General features: G+C 40.0%; 1 protein-coding gene across 1 annotated transcript in view; it reads left to right on the top strand.

The window, feature by feature from the left end:
- Nucleotides 1-4,380, top strand: part of ZNF704 (zinc finger protein 704) — a 72,602-nt gene extending 68,222 nt beyond the window's left edge. The window contains exons 7-8 of the mRNA XM_009990617.2: nucleotides 2,395-2,489; nucleotides 4,269-4,380. Of these exons, the coding sequence (XP_009988919.1) occupies nucleotides 2,395-2,489; nucleotides 4,269-4,380 (207 nt within the window). The remainder of the gene's footprint in view (nucleotides 1-2,394; nucleotides 2,490-4,268) is intronic.
- The last annotated feature ends 9,684 nt before the right edge of the window (nucleotides 4,381-14,064 follow it).

Here is a 14,064-nt window from a genome sequence, read left to right as displayed (position 1 = left end):
AAGCGTATCAAAGTACACGAAAGCTCAACTTCAGTGCAGTTTAGCTCAGCTTCAGTGCAGTTTAGCCTTCTTGGTGTGCTAATCGGTGGAAACTATTGTGCAGAGACCCTCTCTGGAGAATGTGAAGGGAGACGCAGTCAGCACACTGGAATTACTGCTCAAGCCTGTTCTGTATTTGGAAGCAAGCAGAATAATTGCTTATAACATAAGAGGCCATCAAACTGCTGTTCTCTTCAGTGATAACCAAGGAATATGTTGAATATCAGTTAGTATGATAGATATCCATGTTTTGTGTTTTTTAAAAAGGTTAAGAACCCTAGCAGAATTGACTGGACATCTCTGCTTGCTGGTGATGACTGAAAAACTGTGCAGTGTGTGGTGAATGCCAAAGACTAGAAAAGTGTTACTGCTTTGCATTTCATCTTCAGTGTTTCAGTCATTCTTAGGTAAGACAAGAGAAGTAGTTGATAAAAGATAGGAAAAAAAGGTCAGTCAGCATGATCTTACGTGGCAGGATTTGCCAAACAAACCTCATACCAGTCTTTAAGGGTATGACAGGTTTGGTGGATAAAGGCAACTGCACGTCTAACATATATTTCAAAAAGCAGCAGGTTTCTTAACTAAAAATATGTAATGCCAATTCAGCACATATTAAGCAAATTAAGATCTGTCTGTCAGACCTCAAGTAGCAGTAGTTAACTGGGAATCTTCTTTAATGAGCCAGCATCACGTCCATACGAGGACTGGTGCTTTTCAGCATTTTCGTAATTCATTTGGAAATAAAAATATGAAATTACTGCTGATGATCAATTTTCTGGATGGCTGAGAGACTGACAAAAAAGCAGGATAATCATGTATCATTGTACATTCCATTTGTGAAGCGAGTCCCTTTTCAGACCCAGTGTCCTTTAATTGTGCAAAATGCAGCGTTGTGTTTATGAGAAAAAGGGAATTTGGATCATCCCTGGCATCTCAGGAGAGCACTGACTTTGAAAGTAAAGACTGTGAAAGATCTAGGACATGTAGACTGCAGGCTGCCCTCAGTATTGAGGAGTGACAGGACAGAAGGAGCTAGTGTGGCCTCTGGATGTATAAATCCTGAGTTCTGTTAAATAGGCACAGAGAGAGGAAATTTCTTTCACGTTTTGGATATATAAAATATTACATCAGTAATGGCCTAAACCCGTTCAGAATGTGAGCTGCTCATGCAGTTAAATCAGAAATTACTGTAGTTACCAGCCAAGAGTAAAAGTTGAAAGAGTGTCTGCACTCCATTACAAGTATTAGTTATTTTTTTGCTACTGCGGAATAGCTCTAAAATAGACTTTATATCAAAAATCAAAGCACATTCATCTCTTCAAGTCAGGTCAGTTCATTCTTCCAGATATTATGAGACTTCAAAAGGGCAGGAGTGAAGAGTCACAGCGATGCAGAGAACTATGACATTATCTGCAGTTCCTGGCTGCAGGAGGCAGTGACTCCGAGCACCAGGTGCCCAAATGAAGCTTGCTACATTCAGTACATAACAAAAAAATGAGTGTTTGTAATTTTTTTTCTGGGATTTTAGATGTAAAGTGGTTGTGGCCTTCACCCAGGAGCAAAATAAGACCCTAGCAGTAAATAATTTAGGAATTATTTAAGGCCAAACTTTATGCCATATGATTACTCAGATAATGTTGCCAATCCCGAGGCTCATGTAGGAGGCTTATTTGGAAAGTCTCGGAAGACCAAACTACATCCTTCACTTGGGAACATTCACAAAGGAGGACACCTGCTGAAAAGGTTTACAGTGCAGAATAAAGGAAATAATCCAGTTTGTCTTCCGCAGCCTTAATCAGAAGGGCTGCCTTGCACTTCCTTTAAAACCTTGAGAGCCACATGGTAACTGCCCTGCAGCAAACCTGCCCTTCTCCAAGGCTGTCTGTCCACAAAGAGTACCAAGTGACAGACGAGAGCAACACATGAAATCCCTTTATTTCATAGGGGGTTATTGGTATTGATCTCAGCACAGGGTGGAGTTTGTTTTTCCAGTTATTTTCTCTACTTAAATTGGAGAAAGTTTTCATAAGAGCTATTCAAAGTTCCTAAATGAGAAGGAATGTATTTTTTGTATTTCCCAAGAGCTGAAGTGATGCTGATCCGTATTCTGGTTTGCACTGTTTGGATGACTGGAAATACAGGGTAACAAAATGGAGCTAATATAATGTACCTAATGCTCAGCGGACATCTTTCTAAATAGACCTGCAACTTACTTAATGTTTGTATATTATGTAATAACCTTTCCTGGGTATCCTTGCCACCATGGATCATGAATTGCATTTTCTGGGAGAAGTGTTTATACTGCATTCATATGTGTATGTTCTTCATAAGCAGCTTTTTTGTCTGTATTGACAGGTCTCACCAACTCATAATCGTCCTGCAGGGAGTGGAGAGCAGAAACAGTCCCACACAGTTCTTTCATCACCGCCTAGAGTAGCATTTGGCTTGAGGTATGGGACCATTAGCTCCTGCTGACAGACCAGCAGCCTCAGAACCTGGAGGGTGTTTAGTAAATAAGATGTCAGTGGCCAAAGAAACAGAAAAACCAGACCACCCACCATGACTGCAGTTGTCAGGCAGTTTCTTACTAGAATGCTTCAGAGTAAGCGTTCTGGACCTGTTTTGCTTTTCATTAACATCAAAGGTAAAGTTCGGGGGGAAAGTGAGTTGTTGCGAAATGAAAAAGGCAGACGGTGAAGCAAAACTGCAGGCCTTATGCCAGGCGCGTCTGGAGTTCAGATGTTGATCTAAATTGCCCTGTAAAGCAATGCTGCCCAGATTCCCTGCTCCAGCTGGAGCATCCTGAACTTCGTTATGTGGCTTTGCTTTCTTTCTGAAAGTCTGGGCTGTCTTGTGTGTTCATCACCATTCAGTCAGTATGGCATTGGGCTTCAACTGAGTTATGAGAAACTGTACCTTACAATATATTCGATCAAAGCAAAGCTTTTTATGCTGTGTCTTCCTAGACGTGAGCTACATTCACTTCCGTTAAAGCTAACTGATGTTTGACCAGTCTGCTCTAACAGCGTTCGGAAAGTTATGTTAACAAATCAAAACGTGACACTGAATTTCTTACAGTAGAGAAACTCTTGATTTCTTACAATCCTAAAGGTGATTGTACCCTAAAACAAGACAAAAGGAAGATTTCATGCTTTTCATTTTCTTCATGACTTTCAGATCATTGCATATGCTACAAACCAAACTTAGGATCTTCCCAGTTCATGGGTTGTGCCCATTAATGAGTGTTCAGTAATCAAAAAACACATAGGTATGCCAGAGAGGAATCACTAGGCAATTCTCATGTGTGCCATGCAGCATATAATACAGGTATTAAACAATCCTGTCTGTACAGTTACTTGGTTTAAAGATGCCAGGACAGATGACACTGCTGTAGTGAGCGTTGGGTTACTTCTTGTAGCATCGCTCCTCAGGTTTGCTGGCTTGCCTCATACTGAATTTAAAAAGTTCCATTTTAACAGTTACTTTGGGCATTTTCTAAACTTGTGAACTGTTGAGCGTGGTTTTAAGATGGGAAACATGACAATCGTTATGGCTTTAAAAGCAGATAACTGCCTGCCTTGCCACCTTAGGGGACGACAGAGAAGGAGCGCACGTGAGCGTGCTGCAGATGAGGGCAAGGGTTAAAACTTGTTTTCAGTCACTTGTTTTTCAGACAATGAGCTCAGAGCAAACCATGCAGGAAGGGCTGGCGAGCTTAGGAGCGGGTATCTTTTCCCCTCTTTTGCATGGCTGCTGCCTGCTGGTAGCCAAGGTCCGCTGCTCAGAGCTATGCAAAATATTTGTACCCCAGCTCTACAGCAAAGAGGACTTCTCTCGGGTGTGGCCTGGACTGTAATTGTAGGGTAGCTCTGAGTGTCCCTTGTGGCTCAGCATTTAACGTGGCTGAAGTAACGTTTTTCTAGACTGGCTAAAGTCAGAGCTGTATGTTCCTGGGATCATCCCTGGAGCAGAGGAGCAGGCACAGCAGCTGCTGCAGAGGCTGTAGAAGCCAGGCGAGGAGGAGGACTGGTCCCTCGGAGCTGTAGAGACACAGCCGTAGGTCTGTCTGCTTCGTCAGCTCCCGGTTGACTCAAAACCAACCCGAATCCCTTTGAAACACCGGGGTCCTCTGCCTGCTGCACTCTGTTGAGATTGTTGTTCTGATCTTAGGGTGATAAAGCAAAGCTACGAAAGCATCTCGTTAACAAGCTTCCCTTTCTCTCTGACAGGAAGCCTAGAGGGGAGGGGAAAAAGTGTCGGAAGGTCTATGGGATGGAGAACAGAGATATGTGGTGTACTGCCTGCCGATGGAAGAAGGCCTGCCAAAGGTTCATCGACTAAAGATTGAAATTATGCAGAGGATTTGGGGATGGGGGAGGACAACTGCAGAACCAGATTGCTGCAGCTGCACTGTATCACTTCCCATTTTCCCTCCAGTGATGTGGTGTTGAGGGGTTTTTTGTTGGGTTTTTTGGGTGGTGTTTTTTTTAAAAAGAGCTTTGTATTTCAAAGTGAAGCACTTGTAGCCAAGGAGAAGCACTAAATCAAAACCTGTGTGGAGCAATAGAGCAAAAAAAAAAAAAAAAAAAGCAAAACCAAGAACATACAACAAAATTCTGTCTTACTAAGTACGGAAACCAGAGCAGCTATTAGTGTTTTTCTGTAAAAGAAAGGAAAAAGTTAATTTTTTTGCTAACTTTGTGAGCTACTTGCTCCTTAGGATCATTTTTAACCATTTCAGTCTCTGTGCTGTGAACTTCTGTATTTGCTAAACTGAACAATTTTTCTTTTCCTGAAACGAAGATCTCTTTTTGAAAGCTTTCTAATAAACACTTTAGAGTCGTATAAGCTACAGTTTACTCAACAAAGCTGTACTAAGACCGAAGACTGCTAAATAATTCTCCTGATACAAATGATCATGATTATATTTTTGGAAAGGGAATGTGGGGAGGAGTTGGGATTTTTGTTTGTTTGCTTATAGGAGAAAAGCGAAGTCTGAATTTGCAAGAAGGACAAGCAGTGCCCCTGGAAGATTTTTAAACCAGGCACAGTCCAGTGGAGTGGAACAAAGTAATTTAAGTACCAAATTGGATTTTGATCCTCTAGAGGAGGAAAAGCAGCAATGGAAAGTCACCAGCAGATATTGTCACAAGAAGAAGTTGGGGGAAGAAATCCAGTGATGCTTGACTGAAACCTGTAAGAATGTAACGGCGGTCCAGTAGCTTTTCTTAACGACTCTCCCATTTCTGAGGGGGGACGAACAGTTGGACCAGCACATCTGCTGCTGCGAGAGGCCTATAAAGAACTGGTAAATGCAGCCACCAGGATTATATGTAATATGTATTCAGGGACACGACCCAGCCCAGCAGTTCTGCTCTTGCTTCTTTTTCTCTTATTTGAGAGATTGTTGTTAAGATAATGGTTCGCTCAGCTTTTTTTTTTCCCTTCTATTAAAGTTGCTAAGATTTATTTGATGCAAAAAATTGGTAGAGAAAAAGAAAATACTCCCTTTCCACAACATCATCTCAGAAAAAGATGTACAACAGCAAAGGAGCAACGTATTTATGGTAAAAGTCCATTTATTAACTCATTTTGATTTATGAATTAACGAGTTTCTCTACTTGCAGTACTTGGATAGATTTGGGTGCTTTAGTTTCTCTGTCTATTAGAAAGCATACACCGAAATGCAGCAAGCTGCTGTTCTGCCTCAACTTGTATCAAATTGCCATTAATTAACGATTATTTCAGTGCAAAAATGAAGGAAGGATTTATTAGGATATAAATGTATATAGTTAAACAATACTTACCTGTTAAAGAAAACAAGACACTTTAAAAAAAATCGAAGACACAGAAGCAAAATTTTGTCTATTGAGAGGGGCATGGAGGCCCACAAATTCCTGAATTATTTTGTTTTTCTTACAATTTGAAATTAGACCAGATCTTTTTCTTTCTTTTTTGTTTCTTTAATTGTCTAAGCTGGCTCATCCTCACTGAAATAAGGGGACTCTTAAGTATCTAAACAGCTTTCTAAAATCTGGTCCTAAGGTCACGTGATAGCTTTACTAAGCGTGCATCGCTGCTTATGCCCATGTCAAAACATAAAATAACAATGCAGTTGCTTAGAATATACACTATGAATTCAGTAAAGTAGTACTGAAGAGTAAAATGTGTAATAGGAGCTACTGAAGGTTATTGTCTGATTTTCTTTGAACGAGTTGATTGGGCAATCAGATGCCTAATTTGAGCATGCTATTTCTGCAGTTGTTTACAGATCGTGTAATTTACATGCACAAGTGGCAAGACATGCTTGCATGCACGCAGTTACTTGATTTTTTTGCCCAATTGTGTTCTCTAAGTCATTTAAAAAAAAAAAAAAAGAATAGACTGATATCTAGTAAGACCCTGAAATGTATACACGTTTGTATGAGAGTTTTTTTTATATATATATATATAAATACATATATATATATATAAAAAACTGGGATCAACAGGGAGGAGAAAGATTGTTTTCTTTATAAGTGTGAAAAACAAGACGCTAAAAGGTCAGTGGGTATACATAGCCACTGTATTATCTTCTTTCCTCTTAGTAAAATGTGGGTCATGGGTTTTCTTTGGATGTGGTGTTTTTTCCATAGTAAAATACCTCATAATAATTCCTAGTCATTTCATCTTAAAACACTGAGCTTGCTGACGGTGTATTTACTTTGGTAGAACTTAGAAAATTTGGGAATTTTCCAAGATACTCCTGCCAATTTGCCTCCCCATTTTCACAAGCACTCCTAAGACTAATTATAAAGTGTTCCGTAATTAATTTGACTATTGTTAGACTGACAGTATTTGCCTATATATTTGTTGTTCCCCTCCTTTTGTATTTTCCCTTTTTGCTTTGGAGGACTTTTTTGAAAATAATGTATCAGATTGTGTATTGTTTCTCTAATGTCATGGCATTGTGAGCACCTTTCCTGAGGGCACTTTACGAATTACTGTAATAAGGTTTTTCTTTATAAATTTCTGCACAGAAGAATGGTTTTGTCGCCAGACCAGATGGCCCTCTGGTTCAAATTTGATACGGATTACATGTAGGCACAAAAGCCACAAATCATCAGAACGTGATAGAAAGTTGGTGTTAACAAAACAGAGAACAGAAGATACTTAATAAATCCTGCCAGGACAAAGCTAAATTACCGGTATTTTTACAGAACCTTTAATCAGCCGTTTTTATTAAATCAGTTTTGCACCTTATGGCTGTGGCATTTTGATTCAAAAGTAGGCACTCCTCAAGTTACCCTGTCTCAGCCATGGCCAGCGATAGCGAGGCGGCACGGCCGGCTGGACCTGCATGAAACGTTCACCAGTCGCTGCGTGCTTTGAACTCTGGTTACTTCATGTCGCAGGAGCACTTCGGCGTCCACCGGGATCCCCTTCGCCCTCCTGACACCCAGCAGGAACAGAAATATCCGCAAAGCCTTTCCTGTGCTGGCAGTACCAGGCATAATCTGGAATCACCTCTTCCATTTTTCAGTCTCTTGCTCCTGTGTTGCTTTAAGCTGCATCGCTGTCCTCCCAACATCCGATTCATCTCACGCTTCTGCACCAGCCTCTCCAAAAGAGTTGGATTTCTTTGTTTTCCCAAGGAAGAGCTAGCCTGAATGCTATGGTCGTTTATTGTCATTGGTACACGCCATTTCCCCTATTTTTTTTGGTTTCTCTGCAAGAGGTAGGTCATTGTCTCTGACCTCCTGGAGAAGTCAGAAAGAGCAGCCCGAACACATCATGTAGTCTCTGTGCGGGTTGTAGGTTCAGTGGGTTCTGGACGTGGGTTCAGTTATGTCAAAAACCAGAGCTTCCACCCGAGATATAAAAATGGAAGGATCTATTTTATTTGGTTTAACCACTTCCTAGTATTGATGCTGGTAACAGAAATTGCCAACATTAGTATCGGAGTGGAGATCAACTGTATAGATCCCAAATATTTTTCTTCAGGAGTTTTCTTGTTATAACAAAGCTATTTCCCACTTCCCCATTTACCCTATCTCCCAAAATATCTAGAAAAGGAGATAATTTTAGAAACGGGAGATTTTAATCGCAATTTTTGAAGTGTGACTGTGCTCCAACTGCTCCTGTATGAAGCTATTGGACATTGCAAACTCAGATCATTGTAGTCATAAAACGGTTTCCACCCAAAACAATGTGCCTGATTCTCTAGTGCCTTGCACAAATGTAACAGGATACTCAAGATGCAAAGTGAGCAAAAACTCTTCCGTTCCAGTTTGCGGTTTACACTAATTTTTAACCAATACCAGTCGTCACCTAGCAGGTGCCTGTTGTCACGTAAGCCAGACCTGTAAGCCCTGCTTGTGTGAATAAGCTGAGCAGAATGCCTGTCTGTTGAATTACTTTTCCAGATCATTAGCCTGGTATGAATGTTAGCTGTCTCATAATGTACAGATTCCTCTCACCTGTTTGCTGTCACTGACATTGCTTTCTTAATTCCTTCTCCCCTTCGTTTTTTTAAGACAATAACTAGGCAGGCAACACAACAGGAGGCAAAGCTTTAGCCAGAAGATCTTGTAGAACCTGCATGTAAGAACGGATTCCAGCTCCATGCAATATCCCAGATGTCCTTGTCACTGACATTTTTTCATTATTCTGATCCAGCAAGTCGGGATGGTTTTCTATTTCTTGCTGTGGTCTGGGACCAGCTAGAATGGCCCTGCCAAGAATTCAGGACAGTTGCTGTAAGCGTGGCGATTCGAAGCGATTTCTTTCTTCCCCTGCCTGTAAATAGTATGAAACACCACCTCAGAAGCAGGACACGAAATCAGAAGCTCGCGTGGCAGAGACATAAAAGGTTGCCAGTGAGGCTTGTTTCTCTTGGTTCAAACTTCAGTCATCTGTTGGAGAAAGTTGTGCTGCGCCTTTTCTTAGTAATATTTTGGTAAGGAAACGTTTTTAAAGTCTCATCTTGATCTTAAATTTGTTCTTTATTCAGTCTTCCTGTAAGGTGGTGGCACTGGAACTGAAGCCTGTATGGAGTATGGGATTTAATCTGTGTTTGTCCGGGTTTTTCTGGTAGATAACTGTGGGCTGATGCAAAGCATCACAGTGGAGATTTTGTTCTAGCGTAAGTACTGGAGAGTTTTGTAGCACCTTTAGCAAAATAATTAGAAAGTAAGTTATCAGCAAAAACTAATCACGCTGAGAGTTTAAATGCATTCTGTATCTGCTAGATGTAAGCAGCCCTGCATCTACGTGGAGCTTGAAAAGCTTCTTCAAGATTGCAAAGCGCCAACGTACGCCTGTAGTTGATAGTGTCCACTTGAACTGGTTTTTCCGTCTTAGACGACAGTGCTCTCGCACAGACCGCGCTCCTGCTTCTGTCCACGTGCAAGATTAAAGGAGATGGGTATCTTCCACTTGCAACTTTTTGAGTTTATTCCTCGATACAAAAACACTAATTGTGCTCTTTGTGCTTCACACAGACCATTTTTAATAGCCATTCAGAAAGACCCTGAAACAGAGATCAATCTGTTTCTGATGGCACTGAGCAAAATAAAATATGGTTTACTCCTATGCTTGTGCATGTTCACAGCAAGAATTCATTTGGCCAATCAGCTGACAAGATGTAAGGGCATGGATAAATTTAGTAACAAGCCAGTTTTCTGCTTTTTTTTAACACGTCTTGACACCAAGAATTTTTTCCTTCTGTGTTTGAATCCGAATGTGAGATCTCTAATATACCCTTGAGGGAAAATAATTTAGCAATAGAAATGATGTTTTAGCTTTCCTATTACTTGGGCATATACACAGTATTATAATAACGCATTAGGATTTCAAGATGAAATCTGAATTTTTTATGTAATTTGATGCTAAAGATGGATTCAGACATTTTTTAATGTTTGGATGTTAGTGTTTACCATTTGCCAATCCTCTTAAAAAATTCAGGTTTAATTTTGGAGTCCTTATCTTAGTATATCCTACCCAGCAGCAATTAGTATACGATGTGTAATGGTCAGATAAACAGAAGTTACTAAAATGTTTGTAAAAAAACTGCCTTGAGAAGACAGGGAGAAAAAAAAGATGGTGAATACAAATTTCCTCAGGGAATATAAGAGGGCTGTAAAGGCAGGATGTAGGTTCATTTGAATGGAAGATGGCTAAGAAATTTTTTTTTTTTTCCTATTTTAGGCAAAATCTAAAAAGCAATATGTCACTACTTGAATTATTAAAACTAAAAGGAAACACTAATTAGTGAACGTGGTCTTACTTAATGCTGTACCTTGTAAAGTTCCAAATAGACAAAACCCGAATGTGTTAGATGATATAAAAATATAGAAAATGAGCTTGAACTATAACCTAATTATAATATAAATCTATACATTTGTATAAATCTCTTCAGGATCTGTTGTACATATAAAGGCTTCTCGTTTATATAGTTGCTTGGTCAAAACGTACTTTGTCTATAATGGATTACTTCTTACCAAATTACTTCAGCAAGCAAAAAATAGTATGTTAGCATGATATCCCAGAGGTGTTGAGTCCTTCACTTTGCAAAGTGCTAATCTTGCATGAAATTAAAAGAAAACTTGCCACATTTTTTTTTCATATCTGCAAAAGCATCAGCTTCAGTAAACCCAAGGATCTTAACTTGTATTTTGAAGGAACACGTGCAAATTCTTAAATTTTTATTGATTTGTATGCAAAGAAATTGATTTTAGTCTGTAATAATTTTTCCTATCAACTCTCTTTCCTGTCTCCAGAGACTCCATTCTGCAAATTCCCAAATGTTTATACTGAAATGAATAAAAATCAGAATCTTCAATATTAGGACCTAAAAACGTAAATAGCACCTGGCTTAAGATTTTTTAGTATCAGTATTTAACTGTGGTAATTAATGCTTACAGTGATGCCAACAAATCTTTCAGGGAAGGAGTGCACGTAATCTGTAAATTAGCAGGTATGGCTGCGCAGAGGTAGAACTGCTGCTATTCCAACAGGGAAATGCGGGCTCAGATTCATCAGAGCACTCAAGTATGTGTTTAACTTCGCTCGCGGAGTTTGTTGATGGGACTATCTGTGTTCCTAAAGTTAAGCACAGATTTTTATGCTCTTCTGAAATCAGGCCTTGCCAAGAGCAGATACTCTTAAGCTTTGTTTGAAATATGCACTTTGTAAGACAATCTTACCTTTTTCTGATTTTATGCAATTTACCTTTTATTCAGAAGAACAGACAAATTTAGACAATTCTTTTTTATAATATTTTTTGCATTGCAAAGGGAAAGTGAGAAAGAAGACAAGTTTAACTGTACATTTCAGCATGTGAAAGCATTGCTTAGGTTTGTAAAAGGTGTCTATTTGCCATCAAGCTCAAAGGAATTTATTTGAGCACATCAGGAAAAAAAATGCATGACAAGCAGGTCACGTTGTAGAAATTTGTATAGATCCATCTGTATTCCCTGTATGCTCAACACTTCTTCCAGGCAACTGGAGGCATAGGAGCTCTGAGTATGCAAGGAAATAAATAAGTTTACCTAAAGACTTTAGGAATACTGTGCTTGTAAGCCACAAACGATGTTGTCTGTGTGTCATTTTTAGTGTTAAAAGAAAATAGACAGTAGCCTTATTAACAAGGTGCAATACTTCCAAAGGGCTAAATTATGGAAAGAAGTGGTGTGTGTTTGTACATCACTGCGAAATGTGCACTCTTAAAACTGACTTTTACAGCACTGGGAACTTATTACCTCTCTGAAATGCTAATGTTAGTATGATTTTATGACCATTTATGACACATTATGAAACAGGATTTGAGATTTCCTAAGAAGCAAAAGGAGGAGGGAGGGAATTGTAAATCACATAGAATAGCGGTATGTTATTTTACATGACAGAAGTAACCTAAAACACCTTTTCAAAGCTATACAAATTCTGAAAGAAAAAATATATTGCCCTTGGTTACAGAGATGTTTAGTCTGACATGTCCCATGATGTCATGAAAATGCCTACTTCAGTGTTTGCTTTGTCTCTTGCATTTTGTTACTGGGTTTTATTTGTTCGTATTCTGATTGTGAAGACATTCCTAAATTACCAATATTTGGCTTGAAATTGTATTCTTTTGAAAACAGCTTTTAAAATGGAGCAATTTCTTCATGAAACTATACAGTCCGGATGAGATCATTCAACATGACCTGCTCCAGCTTACATGGAGGGCTCATGCAAGCAGAACGTTATATAGGAAAAGATTCCGTTTAGGGTTCGTTGTTCAGTTATGAAAAGGGTTTGAGCAATCACATCAAAAGCTCTGCTCACATAGTTTTTCTCTCCATCTGCACCGTCAGGTCAACAGACACAGGTTGCGAAGTACGGTGTGTCTTGCTAGCTTACACATTGGTTTTTTTTGCTGTTTAGTAATGATTTACACATCATTTTCTCTTCTCTCTTACTGTTTTTGTCTTATGATCAGAGTCCAAAATTAACCGAAAGACAGAAATAGTAAGATCTGTTGAACAGAAGGCTGTTTGGTTGTCTCCCTGTTTGACTGACTTCTAGAAAAGGGCCAAAGGACATACTCAAAATCAGAGACATTAGTCAAAAGAGGCTTGAGCCACTCAGGTGAGACCTGAAACAAAATTGCTCAGAATTAGATCCTGGTATGAGGAAACTAGTCTTAAGCAGTCAATTACAGTTTTTTGTTGGGTCGGGTTTTTTTCTTTTTTAATTACAAGCCTCATAAAAAGTCTTGTTACACAATTAAGAGCAAAATGCAGACAGCATTGTAAGTAGCTGCGCCCTCGAAGCATTACAGATTTTCTCAGGAGAGTTGCAATTATTCCCGTGATTACATGCATTGACTAGGACTGCTCACACGGGTAATGGCTGTAGAATGAAGGCACTTGGGTTTTCCTCTGTGCAACTGCTTCTGCTGTAATTGGGAGCGTGAAATTGTGAATCTCCCTTCCCGAGTGCTTGAGAAGGGAATTTTGCTGTCAGGCTTTGTGAAAGGGATGGTTACGTACCTGGGCACGTTTGCATGGCTGTTGGAAGACGTTGGCTCAGTCTAGTACTACCAAAGTGGCAGTACTTCGGATGTGTCGCTTAGTGACAGATTTAAGAGTTGTTAAGCATGTGGTATTCAGCCTGTAATCCATCCTACTGATACCTGGGGCCTGGGGAGAAGAGATTTCTCAGAATGGGATCCAGGATAGCCAACCTGTTGTGAAGGGAGTCGCTGCCCTAGACCATGTGCTGTCAGCTCCAGCAAGTGCTCCATTTGTTGTGTCCAGCTTGAGGGAAACGGTTATCTGCATTCATTCGTCACCCACAGTACAGAATGCTCTTTTGAAGAATAATCTTTCTTGCAGAGATTAAAATAAAACTGTTGGAGAACTTTTATGTTACAGAAGGTCACTGAATGAACTACAGAGTTGTCAAGAGCTGAAATCAGAAGTGGTGGTTTCCCTCCTTCCAGAGCCACACAGCAGCTCACCAGGTGGGAACATGCTCCCATCTGGGCTGTCACGGAGGCCTGTAGCCTTAACTAAGTCCTTTTCCCAAGATATGCTGGAACCCAGCAAAGATCCCTAAAAACAGGCCAATGTGAGTTTGACCCCCAGGTAAAGGAGGCTCTTTCCAACTCTTTCCCAACTCTTCCACCTCCTAAGTGAGTGTTACATTAGTAGCCTTTTATGAAGGGGGCATTGGCCTGTCACTTCGCAGTGACATTCTAACACAGCACCAGCCACCTCTGCATTTGCAAGGAACTAGACGTTATCTTTGTTAGTCATGGGGTTTGGGGAATATTCTTTTGGATTTAGAGCTCTAAATTCCACCTAACAGTGTAGTTGCACAGCAAGTTAAGTTGGCATAAGCTTGTGCTACTGTCGAAAGAGCTGTTCCTACCCCCTGGCAGAGACTTTCCTAGAGAGAAATATCCTGGGTTATGCAGACCTGAACCACTCCTGCAAGTGTAGGTCCGTGTAAAACGGCTGAAGGCTGGATCAGCATATGGCTTGCTGGGTTTGTACCTCCGCT

The sequence above is a fragment of the Tauraco erythrolophus genome, chromosome 3, assembly GCF_009769465.1.
Source record: "Tauraco erythrolophus isolate bTauEry1 chromosome 3, bTauEry1.pri, whole genome shotgun sequence".
Classification (NCBI taxonomy): domain Eukaryota; kingdom Metazoa; phylum Chordata; class Aves; order Musophagiformes; family Musophagidae; genus Tauraco; species Tauraco erythrolophus.
The sequence above is the reverse complement of the archived record's forward strand: the minus strand, read 5'-3'. Positions and strand labels throughout refer to the sequence as shown.